General features: G+C 40.5%; 1 protein-coding gene across 7 annotated transcripts in view; it reads left to right on the forward strand.

The window, feature by feature from the left end:
• The window catches only part of SH3PXD2A (SH3 and PX domains 2A), a 303,987-nt gene that overhangs the window by 220,679 nt on the left and 69,811 nt on the right, over nucleotides 1-13,497 (forward strand). For all 7 annotated transcript variants that reach the window (XM_032224775.1, XM_032224776.1, XM_032224777.1 and 4 more), the window contains one exon: nucleotides 36-167. In XM_032224775.1, coding sequence (XP_032080666.1) covers nucleotides 36-167 — 132 coding nt within the window. The remainder of the gene's footprint in view (nucleotides 1-35; nucleotides 168-13,497) is intronic.

Raw genomic sequence — 13,497 nt, forward strand, 5'->3', positions numbered from 1 at the left:
AAGCTGGCTCACAGCTTGCTTTTTCCCTTCTCCAGGTACTGACGCTAGCTCTGAGCCTATGATCCTGGAGCAGTATGTGGTGGTATCTAACTATGAGAAACAGGAGAACTCGGAGATCAGCCTGCAGGCCGGCGAAGTGGTGGATGTAATAGAGAAGAATGAAAGTGGTAAGAGGTTACTTTTTGGAAAATATATATTTCTTTTTCTTAACACTCTCTTTTCTCCACAGGCTCGTCAGTCTTCCTGAATTTTTCTGCATTGCATGTAGATTTATCTCTCCTGCACCATTTGATTTGGGTTAGGGCCAGATTTTCTATTCTAACAACCTCTCCTCGGCTTTTCATTAATTACTCACTGTACTTTAATGGAAAACTTTGGGGATGTGGGAAAGAAGAGAACCTGTGATGTATGTTATGTATTTATTAGTATTATACAGTTGCTCTATTGGAGAAAATGTCACTATTTCCATTTCCTCCCACTGTTTTTAAAGATTTATTGTATGAGCTGCTTTAAAACAATTCACTCTAGGAGTGAAAAATTTGCATGGTAACTCCATCTTTGTCAGTCACAAACTTGAAGGGGAAAGGTGGACTGTAATAGATTATATGGCATGAAAGATTTAAAATACTTTTTAAGAACTGTGAATTGTGACATTTAATACAATACATAGTAAAGTAGTACAATCTGTATGCTAATTAGCAAAGAGCAATTTATCTTCATTAAAAAATTATTTATGTTGGAGTGAAATGAAAAAGCAACTTGATGTATTGTTTAGCAGTGATAGGAGTTGCAGGTCAAACATCTGGCGAGCATCAGGTTGGGGAAGACTGATCTTTAATGTTAAATGCAATTCAAGTTGAAACATTTTAACAAGAGACAGGTCTGATTAGAGCACATCCTTCTACTCTCTGATGAATAATATCTGATCAAAGTTCAAAATAGATAAGGCATATAGATATAGATTTGGGAGTGGGCATGTGTATAGATCAGTTTTCCATCTGACTTTTGCAACCCCAAAGGATTGGATCATTTTATGAGACAATGTAAAGTCTTCCAGGAAAACTACAGTTATCTTTCTAAATTGGAATATATTTAAACTATAGGTTGATTAAAGGTCCTATCCTATATTCTGTGGGTTCAGCTTAAGTTTCATATAAAGAAACAGTATTGTAATATTAGCCACTTAAGAAATCTACATAGTCAAAAGGATTAAATCAACTATACATGAATGCCAATAATTCTATCATTTACTTATGGAAATTGTACAAAATCTGAGGTGATTATGGAATGTCTGGTAAATTGCATTTTCACTGATCCAAATATTCTATATCATCCTTTGAGAATCCTTTAGTATGGACCAAGAATTCATGAACCCCTTACTTCTATACTTTTCATTGGATGATATGATGTAAATGCAGATACATTGGATCTTTTTCCATGGGTTATTGTGAAAAGGCTAAATGAGATGGTCAGGTGAATAGGTAGCTTTCAGGGGTAAGAAAAGAAATAGGACGATGGCATCTGAGGTATCCCTTGTTCAGGAGTATAGCATGGAATGATAGATTCACATAGAATATTTCTCAAATGGAATTCTTGTCAAGAGCATGGAATGCTGTGAAGTATAAATGAATAATTATTTAAATTGATTATTTTGGAGAACTATATTCAGGGATAAAACATGGCTCCAATTACTATTTGCAGATCACAAGGAGTAGGAAGTTTATAAGTTCTTAACAAATAGATTTATGATGTGTGGCTCAAAGGTAGTGGGAGGGTGCAGAAGAAGAATTTAAGACTTATAAATCAACACTGGTCCATTCACTGAGAATAGCATGTGAAAATGGCTTGACTGAAAGTGAGATAAGGTTGGTTACAATTACAAAAACAAGAATGTAAAATGAAGAAAAGCAAAAAAAGACATAGAAATTCTTCAAATGAATATAATTAAGGTACTAATTATACAGGGAGCCAGCTGAGTGGGTGGGACAGTAAACTGAAGGAGAATAATGTGATATTCATGGAAAGACTCATGATGAAGAGCAGATGAAGAATATATCCAGGAAAACAACAGGCATTCCATTAGAGTGGACATCTGGCAACCAACTGGCCATTTTCAGAAACTTCCTTGTCTTTTTCTCTTCTTCCTTCCTGTATTGATTATTTACCTTCAGACATAACAAGAATTGGGAGGTCCAGAATTCCAAATAACACAAACTGACTTTTGAAACTTAGCAGTTCAGAACCACACTTTTTAAAATAATTTTGAACATGAAATAATGTTATTGAAGAGTATAAGAGTTGAAATTTTGTTTTCCTTTAGTTTGGGAACAATGATTGAACATTTTTGATATACTGCATTAAGCTACACAAAGGCTTAGATACAAATTTTTATTGTTTGTTTCTTGGAAATTTTCTACCTAACTTCTAGGGGCATATACACATACCTGGCTTTTGAAAGGAGTGTAATTTCCTACATGATTTCTTATAAATCAATAGATTTACTACTGTTGTTGTTGAAACATATATGATTACTTGTAAGCATAAATCTTTTCTCCACTTACAGGATCTTGCCTCAGACTAAAATAAAATAAATACTATCAAACAGTTATTCTTCTGTTCCATCTTTTATAGTTTGCTGTATTTTTGTGGAGCATTTTTTGCAGAGTAATACTAGTTCTGTGCTTTTGCTTAAAAGACAAAGAAAATAAGTTTGAGGTTATTCATGGTGCTTTTTGTTGTTGCTGTTTTAGAGTTGATAATATACATCTAAGTAACATTTGTATGATTCTGTTTTGCAGTTATAGTGTACAATTTTTAATTTAAAACTTTTATACTTCACTCTGAAATCAAAGCTCACATTGTGTCTACATTCCCTTCCCTAAACAATAGGGTCTTGCTCTCATATTTACAAAATAAAAGACATAAGAGGTTAGGAATTAATTAAGGAGGCAAGATGAGAAATATCTTGAGGATGGGATTTGTTTTTGAAATAAGACTTCTTTCCAATTACATGCAAGTTTGTTCTCTGTCTGGGCTAGTCTGTTTCTCCCCCTATTTTTCATTTCATTCCATTCTTGAGATTAAACTGAATGTTTCTATTTCCTTTGCTTAAAGAAAAAGCTGAAAAACTCCTCTGGTTGCAATTGGGGGAAAAGAGTCTGCTGTTAAGACAAGGGAGGTGTCAGTTTACTGAACTGTGTCTCCTCTCTATTCAGGGCAATATGGTTTCTCAAAAACCACATCTGGAGGATAGTTGCAGAGACAAATGAATGGAGACCTTTTTACACTGAATATAATTTGAAAAGCTCCTTTTTAATCCTTAAATGTTTTTAGAACAATTTCCCCTACTTTGCTGCCTTTTCATTATATACAGTTGAAACTTTTTTTCAAATATTTTTTTTATTTTTTTATTTTCTTACATACCATTTTAAGTATACATTCACATGATTGTTATTTTTCTTTACATTTATCATTCTTATACATTCTTATACATATACAGTTCAAACTTTTAAAGGAAAAGATGGGAGAAATCTGTGACTATGCCAAATCTACACTGGATCTACACCAAAATGATCAAGTTATAAAATAATTTATAATAAAAAATACTAACATACTGTATATACTCGAGTATAAGCCTAGTTTTTCAGCCCACTTTTTGGGCTGAAAAAAGCCGCCTCGGCTTATACTCGAGTCAGTGAAAAATTTGCCCGAAATGGAGGAGAAAAAGGGGCGGGGCCATGCCGCTGGGTGACACTTGTGAATGGCCCGGCGCCCCTGTGAGTTTCCCCTCCCTCTGTGTCAGTTTGCCGCGCAGCGCGCACCGCACCATCCCCCCTCCTCACATTCTAATGTAATGCAGGGCTGTCTTACGATTCCCCTTCCTCCCCCTCCTGCCGCTCTGCAACGATGTCCCACCTCCTCCTTGTTATGGCAAGCAGCCACATAGCGATGTCCCACCTCCTCTGGTACAGTGATCCAATGATAGGAATCACTGTGCCGTGTGTCATAGGAGGCGGGACATCGCTCCCGCGGCTGCACGGGACATCATCATCACAGCGGGACATCAGCATCATGAGGTGAGTGAAGTATTTCATTGAATACACCGCTAGTTTACTGTTTTTCTTTGAAATAAATATTCAAAAACATTATTGGTATCTATTTTTATTTTTGAAATTTACCGGTAGCTGCTGCATTTCCCACCCTAGGCTTATACTCGAGTCAATAACTTTTCCAGTTTTTTGTGGTAAAATTTGGTGCCTCGGCTTATATTCGGGTCGGCCTATACTCGAGTATATACGGTAATCTTGGTGGCCGGGCTCGGAATGGTTTCTTCAGAAAATCCCATTAATTTGGATAAAAGCACATTTGGATTGGTAGTGTTTTCCAGTAGCCAAGTCATTATTTTCCTTAAAATGTACTGCAATAACAGTAAAGACATTTATTAAACCAAAGGTAAGTTAATCACCCTTTGAGAGGTTTTTGCATGAAAGGAAAGGGGAGGAGAGAGAAAAGGAACGGATTGTAAGTTTCAATTTTTTCATTCCTCTCCCACCCCAATTTGAGAATGGTTTATGATAATTTTTACATTATGCTTATTCATTATTTGTGTGTGTGCCTTTGAGTCATTGTTGGCTACTAGTGACCATGTCTCTGTAGTTTCCTTGGCCAGATTTCAGTAGTGGCTTGTCCATTTCTTGCTTCTTAGGGCAGAAAAAGATTGACTGGCCTAAGATCACCCAGTTGTCTTTGTTCCTAAGGTGGTACTGGAACTTTTGGTCTTCTATTTGCTAGCCTGATGCCTTAACCACTACATCAAACTAGCTCCTACTGAAATATTAATTAATGTTTGCTTTATTGTTAGAAAGATCTACCAATATTGTATTTATTTAATCAGACTATATATGTTAAACAAATAGACATGCCAAGACTAAACAGAACACAGTCTTTATTTGTGTCACTGTTGCTAGGGTTATAGCACCTTGATAAATGTACTTATTATGCTTATTGAATATGAGCTGACTCCTTTTACCAATATTTACTAATGTAAAAATATGCTTCCTTTCTAATGATTCTCTTGTCATGGATCTCCATAACTATTCTTTAAAATCTCATTTATTCTTTAAGGAGCATCTCATTCCTGTAAATTAGCTGATTATGGATGCTGCTGATTCCTCAAATCAGTATTTTAATGAATTTTTTAAATTATATCAGTTTTACTTTGTATAATTTGTCTTACGTGTATCTAACATCTTGTGACTCTACAGTGATTAAAAAACCTTTAAACTGAAGTACTAATATGCCTAAGCTTTTCTTATATAATATTTGTAAAATTATGATTGATTGATGTATCTATGTAATACATTCTTGGCCTAGCCTCGGTGCTCACGGGCCACCTGGTTTTCCGTTTCTGGCATGCATGCACGCGAAGACCAGGTGACCAGTGTGCATGTACATACTGGAAACCGGAAGAGCATCTTCCTGGTGCAAGCATACGTACCAGGCACCTGGTCTTCACACATGCATGCGTGCAAAATACCGGAAGGCCAGGTGGCACACATGCACATCGGGCGCCCGCTCTTCTGGTTTCCAGCATGTGTGCGCTCCTGTTTTGGCACTCAGTGCCGAAAAGGTTCACCAATAGATCAATGTGTAAAGATGCCTTATATTGTGTCAAAGGACTTGGTTTTTTAAGAATCTTTACATGCACATTGAGAATAGACAATACAAATTAGCTCTTTAATTTCTTTCTATAATATTGTTTCTTTGTCATATTAAAGAGAGTGAGAGAGAGAGAGAGTGAGAGTGTGCTGGATGTGATAAGGGGTATTCCAGTTATGTCTTAAACCACATTATAGTGACTGATGCATTACCAAATATTTCAGCAAACAATTTTTCTGTAGGTATTCTTCTGTATTAAGTAGAGAAGGGGATATGTGATATTTAATATCTTAATCAAAAACAGATTACACATTGTAATTTAAGAGCATCATGAGCTGCCATGCATCACTTCTTCATTCCTTATCCTTTGTGCAGCCATGCAACTTGATAAGCTATTAAAAGGTGACTATTTGACTATCTTAGTATGACAAAAAAAATCTTAAAGGCTAGCAATAATATCAGTGGTTTCACTGGCAACGAATTCTGTGCTGTTGCCAAGAAAACTGTCTGCCATAAATGTATCAGAAGATGAGCTTGACTCAAGGAGACATTATTGTTAGATCATGTCAATAGTCTTATTTATTAACCCATCTTTGACCAACAAAATATACTGTATAGATGGAAGAATATAAATCTCTAAGCATGTACTCTGTTTGTCCTCCCCTCCCCGTGAACTGTGAGCCACCCTGAGTCCCCCCAGGGAAAAGGGCAGCATACAAATAAAGTATCTCTTCTTCTCTCTTCTCTCTTAATGTTTTATCAATTCTTTAATGGTAAAATTAGTCAATAACGGGTGTGACAGCTTGAATATAAGATTAATGATTTAATATAATTGGATAAAGATAGCAGATCATATATTGGTTATAAACTACGGTATAGTCGTAAATGATTATTCGTTATTTAAGAGGAAATTAGTTGTGTAAACTAATTCACAAGTCATACAATTGATTTTAGGTGCTTATATGTTATAATAACCAATTGACATAATGTGTGTGAGAGAAACATTTTAACACTGAGAAATACATATAAATACAGAGACTAGGAAGGAATAATTTTTTTTTTTAATCTATCTGGTCTTTTCACTTTCAAATCTTGAGTGGATGATCCAGTGCTATTGAAGGGACAAAAGCAAAATAAAATAAAATCCAGTGTTGCTTCTACATCATAAGTTGGTTCACCCAAACATATATGTCACATGAAGTCTTTACCTTCTTTTCACTGAGGTTCTAAACAACATCCCCACTTCCCTCAGTGCTTAGTTGGACTACAGGAAGATAATCATTTATTATAGCTAAAAAAACAGCTTGAAAGTGACTATCTTCATGCCCCTGGAAAAAAATTTTTTTTTAATTTATTCCCCATTTCATGAGGAATGCAATAGATTCATTATGATCTTCCCAACTATGTGTCTTCCAAGGGTTCTGGAACCTTAAGTTTGCTTCCTACGCTAGAAAAGATTGCCGTACTTGATCTACCACTTTTAATGTTTTACTGTTCTATGCCAAACAAATAATTACATGTTCAGAAAATAACATTTTAATACCAATCTGTTGATAATTCTGTGGCAAGAGCCGAGGTGACGCAGTGGTTAGAGTGCAGTACTGCAGCCACTTCAGCTGACTGTTAGCTGCAGTTCAGCGGTTCAAATCTCCTGGCTCAAGGTTGACTCAGCCTTCCATCCTTCTGAGGTGGGTCAAATGAGGACCCAGACTGTGGGGGCAATATGCTGACTCTGTAAACCACTTAGAGAGGGCTGAAAGCCCTATGAAGCGGTATATAAGTCTAACTGCTATAATACTGCACTAAAATGTAACTCATTTTGCATAGATTTCTGTTCTGTCCCCCCTTCACGCCTCTTAACAAACGCAAGCAGACAAACTTAAAAGGAAGTCTTTCTTTATCAGTTCTCAGTTCAAACTGGCTTCGAGCCCAAAAATAACATAAATACAAGTCTCCGACAAGAATGCAAAACAAACCTCTTACAAGCAATGCACTTCTTCCAAAGTCTCCACGAATCAGGGTTACAGGAAACACCAAAACACTTATCCAAGTGTATTAAGCAATGTTGTACGCACGACGGAACGTATGTTGACTCCTGCAACTAGAGCGTAGCAGCATCCATCCTTCTATCTCCAAACCTGCCTCTCACAAGCCCCAGCTGCATAATGAATCTTGTATCCCGAAAAGACTCACAGCAGACATCTGCTGAGTCACAACACTATCCCCCACGGCAGGGCCCTTTCCCCGGGGTCCGATGTTCTGGCTGCGGTGGGAATGTCATGTCCACAAGATGACCCGCGCCCATTTCCCTTGGTGCCTTTTTCATGAATCCCAAACCTCTGGAGGCATAGCCCCCTTGAATCGGAACTCTTTAGGTATCCGGTGGCCACCATGTTTCCTTCCGCCCTTCCCGGCGTCGACACCCCATCCAGGGTCATCCACGCTCCACAAGGCCAACCCACCAGCCCCCCTACCGTCGGAGGTTGATGGCAGCTCTACCAGCTTCGGTCGAGCCTTAACACCCTGTCCAGGGTCCTCCACAAAGCGCTCCATGGTAGTGGATCTGGCTATCTGAGAGACCGCCTTCTGCCAATTACCTCCCTGCGTCCCATCAGATCGCACAGGGTAGGCCTCCTCCGAATTCCATCCGCCAGTCAGTGCCGACTGGCGACTACGCGGAGGAGAGCCTTCTCAGTTGCAGCTCCGACGCTATGGAACAATCTCCCCGTGGAGATCCGCACCCTCACCACCGCCCAGGCCTTCCGCACGGCCCTTAAGATCTGGCTATCCCGTCAGGCCTGGGGATAAAAAATCTTAGTTCGTCCCCTCCCGAATGATGAATGAATGTTGTGCTCTATTTTTAATATTATGTATTGTCTTATGTTTTTTTGTCTTTGTACCCCCTTCCCCGTGTTTTGTAAGCCGCCCTGAGTCCCCTCAGGGAAAAGGGCGGCCTATAAATTATAATAAACATTCCAAAACATTCCAAACACCCTCTGCAAGGTCGACCCACCAGCCCTCCTACCGTCGGAGGTTGATGGCAGCTCTACCGACTTCGGCCGAGCCTTAACACCCTGTCCAGGGTCCTCCACCCTCTGCAAGGCTGACCCACCAACCCCCTTTCCGTCGGAGGTTGACGGCAGCTCTACCGACTCCTGCCAAACCACCACGCAATCCCCTCCCGCAGAGCCCTTCCCCCAGTTTCGATGATCGGGGTGTGGCCCAGAAGAGTTGGTGACGGCCTCCCCGGAACATGGTCCAAGACACTGGCACCCCACTGGGAACCTAGAGACAAAGTCCAGTGTTGCGGGGACCGGAGTCGACAATGGCTGGAATCTCGGCGGAGTTCTCTTTGTAGACCTGGCCCAATGACACTGAGCACATGACTTCACGCACCTCCATACGTCATTTTTTAGATGGGGCGACCAAAATTGACGGGAGGCCAGGCGCAACGTCCGAACAAAACCGCAATGTTTTGATGCAGACGCGCAATGAATGCGCGAGCACCCGTTGATGGATGTGCCCCGCGGGAACATAGAACCAGCCCCAGCACTTCAAAAGATCCCCTTCCAAAGTCCATGGGGACGCCGGCCCCACTTCCGCCTTTTGTCACTCCACCCAGTCGTCACCCCGCTGCGCATCCCGTACAAGAGCCTGCATGCTCACGGGATGACAAACGGCAGCGCAGGATGCAATGGGTAGAACAGTCCGAGGTGGAAGCGAGTTCGCAGGATTGGAGTTCTTTACTTTACTCGGCAGGGCATCCGCCCTGGGACTCCACACACCCCGAACGCACGCTATCTTGTGCAAATGGGGTATCACAGCCACACCAATGTGCTGATTGTCCAACTTGATCATGCGTTGCTGAGGGACGGCTGCAGTCCGCACAACCCTTCTATTCTTCTTGGGGCAGCACCCTGCCAAGTGTCCATCTCGAGTTCGGACAGCACCCAACTCCATGGGCTCCTCCCAGTCCACTGCAGTCTCTTGCTGAACTGGCATGCTGGTGGTCTCCTGGAATACACGGCGAGGCTTTCACCTCTGCAGCCGGGCGTCTATTTGGAGGCACAGGTGGACAAACGCGTCAAACGTCGGTGGCCTGTCCACCCTTGCCAGTTCATCCTGCAAGGCCTCAGACAATCCATCCTGGAACGTGTCCATTAGAGCTGGTTCATTCCATGTGGAATCCTGGCTACGCATCCTGAATTCAGACACATATTCCTGCAATGACCCAGTCCCCTGCTGCAGTGATTTCAAACTTCTGGCAGCTGTTTCCCCTTTGATCTGATCTTCAAACATCCGTCTGAAATATTGGCAGAAGCCCTGGAAGTCATCCAACAAAGCGCTCTGCTGAACTAACAAGGGGGTAGCCCACCGGGCAGCTGTGCCTGAGAGCAAACTGATCATGAATCCCACCTTTGTCTGGTCAGTGGGAAAGTCCTCCACTCTCAGGCTAATAAACAGCTGGCATTGTCCCAAGAATGCTGCAAACATGGCCAGACTCCCATCATATTTATCTGGCATGGCTACTGGGCACTTCCTCCTAGGCTGGGGGGGGGGGTTTGCAGCTCTCTGCAACTGTTGAATTTGATCCGACAACATTGCTATTTGCTGCGCCATTAATTTACTTTCAGCCATTATCTTTTCCATAATTACTGAGATTAAGGCTTGTCAGGCAGGAGTCAATCTGTTCTGTCCCCCCTTCACGGCTCTTAACAAACGCAAGCAGACAAACTTAAAAGGAAGTCTTTCTTTATCAGTTCTCAGTTCAAACTGGCTTCGAGCCCAAAAATAACATAAATACAAGTCTCCGACAAGAATGCAAAACAAAACTCTTGCAAGCAATGCACTTCTTCCAAAGTCTCCATGAATCAGGGTTATAGGAAACACCAAAACACTTATCCAAGTGTATTAAGCAATGTTGTACGCACGACAGAACGTATGTTGACTCCTGCAACTAGGGCGTGGCAGCATCCGTCCTTTTATCTCCAAACCTGCCTCTCACAAGCCCCAGCTGCATAATAAATCTTGTATCCTGAAAAGACTCACAGCAGACATCTGCTGAGTCACAACAGATTTCTTTCCTTGTTAGCAATAGCAATAGCAGTTAGACTTATATACCACTTCATAGGGCTTTCAGCCCTCTCTAAGCGGTTTACAGAGTCAGCATATTGCTCCCATAGTCTGGGTCCTCATTTCACCCACCTCGGAAGGATGGAAGGCTGAGTCAACCTTGAGCCGGTGAGATTAGAACTGCTGAACTGCAGATAACAGTCAGCTGAAGTGGCCTGCAGTACTGCACCCTAACCACTGCACCACCTTGGCTCATGTTGGCTTGCTAATTGCTACTGCCAATGTTCTTTTGCAGAAGTAGTAACCATTTCTGGAATATTGTTGAATATTTGATCCCTTGGAATTAACTTATTTTCTTGTGTTATTCTTTTAAAACAATATGCCATATTTAGCTAAATGATAGATAAGATTTCTCCTAAGTCTTAAATATACTAGCCCTACTGTCATCTCATTTTCCTCCAGATATAGAACCGTTGCAGAGGAGAATTTCTCATCTGTGAAGGCACTCTATACAAATAAGAGCTCTGGAAAATCAGGATTCTCAATACCTGAGGACTCTTATATATGGAGAGGTGCTGCATTATAGACATTACTCCTTTCTTTATAGGAAGAGAAGAATGAGGGATGCATGAAAACCAGCCTGCTGCCTGACAGGATTAATTGTGATTTCATTTAATGCAAAGTGGTCTATACATTATTTAAAATGTAGTAAACAGAAATTCGAATCAAATTTACCATATAACTCAGTCTAGAATTAAAGAATTGGAAGGGACCGTTGAGTCCTAACCCCTGTTCAGTGAAAGAATCCAAGTTAAAGCATCAGGGTCAGATGGCTCTTTGGCTTGTGCTTGAACACATGCAATGAATTCTTGGGCTTGCAGCCCAGCACAAAATCTTTTCTGAGTCCGTCCTTTCTGTAAACAGAAGGGGAGGGGGAGGCTAAACAGTTCCATTCCTTTTGTTCTAGCTTTGCCCTTTTTTTGAACTTTGGCCTCTGGCCTATTGTCTTTGTGGGTACACACATGTGCAGCGTGTGTCTGTGGGCACCCTTATATAAATGTGTCGCATGAAGAAATTACGGCAGGATTTCTATGATTATAGAAACACTAGCTGATAATGTACAGCATTGGACAAGATTACATATAAAATTTCTTTCATGTACTCTTCCTATGGGGAGGAGTGAGTGTTCTATATTCATATTTTCGTTTTTGGGAGGTACATGTAGTAGGGAAAATTGAACAATCGTTATCATTGTACCCATTATTATAAGGAGTATGCACATACATGAAACTTTATGTCTTCAGGGTTCTGTGGAGTTAAAATACATGTTCACGCTTTATTGCTATCTGTACAGTAGCAGTTCTGGTTTTGCTACCTCTCTCTAGACAAAGGTAAATCTCAGAATTTTGAAATTCTACTCTGTGTATCCTATCTGGACCCTATCACTTGGCATTGTAAAGTCAAATTTTAAGCAAGATAGTTGTTCATATTTAAATGTGTCATGCTGCAATCTTGTGATGTTTCTGATTTTTAGTGGAATTCAGAAGAACATGGAACATGGATGTTGAAATAATGCAAATGACAGAGGTTCAATAAGAAGAAAACAAGTCTTTTAGGCCCATGGCTCTAGATCAAAATCCCTCCTTATCTCAATATCAGCTAAGTAATAGGGAATTTATTTTTCTCAGTATTTAACTTACTACAAATACTACAGTACGTAAAAAACATTATATAACTGTCAGCAGAAAGAGAATTCTTATGACCAAAAATGATTTTTTTAAGTGCAAAGAGGTTAAAGCCTTTTTATAGAGAAATGTTGTATTAGATATAGTTGCAATTAACATAACACTATATTTCATCAACGCTTTTTATCTAAAACTGGTTCAACAGAAAATCTTATTTCAAATATGGACAGAATGCATGTGATCAACCTTTCTGAACATAAATAGGCAGGTATTTTGGCATGCCCAATTGCTAATGTTTCTATTTTGCCATGCCAGGTATTTATTCTGCCCTCTTGATTTTTGTTTTTATCAAGTCAGCACAGTTGGTGATTTTGTCTCTTTAAGCATATTCATGAAAAGACACACTGGGTTTGTGTTTAATGCTTTTTATACTGATGTATTTGGCTTCAGGAAAGCTTCCCGAGGCTGGGGAGAGTGAAAAATGGTCCCAACAGGCCAACCAGAAGTTCAGAATTGATCGGTTTCCGAGGGCTGAGGGAGGCCGTTTTGCCCTACCTGAACTTCCGGTTGGCCCGTTGAGGCCGTTTTTTGCCCTCCTCAGTCTCTGGGAAGTGTGAAAAATCAGTTGCACATGCACGCCGGAAGTGACAGCTGGTGTACCACCAAATATGGCTCTGCATGCCACCTATGAAACGTGTGCCATAGGTTCACCATCACGGCTATAGTCCCATGGGGACTGAGGTGTCAGTGAATAGCCATATTCTTTTATTGAATGGATGCATAATGATAATGCTATAAGCTGAGCCAATTACAGGTAGTCCTCAACCTAGGACTGCAACTGAGCCCAACATTTCTGTTGCTAAGTGAGACAGTTGTTAAGTGAGCTTTGCCCCATTTTACGACATTTCTTGCCACAGTTGTTAAGTAAATCACTGCTGTTGATAAGCTAGTAACACGATTGTTAAATGAATCTGGCTTCCCCATTGACTTTGCTTGTTGGAAGGTTGCAAATCACATGATCCCAGGACACTGCAACCATCATAAATATGAATCATGTGTCAAGTGTCCAAATTTTGTTCAT

Source organism: Thamnophis elegans, chromosome 10 (genome assembly GCF_009769535.1).
Source record: "Thamnophis elegans isolate rThaEle1 chromosome 10, rThaEle1.pri, whole genome shotgun sequence".
Classification (NCBI taxonomy): Eukaryota; Metazoa; Chordata; class Lepidosauria; order Squamata; family Colubridae; genus Thamnophis; species Thamnophis elegans.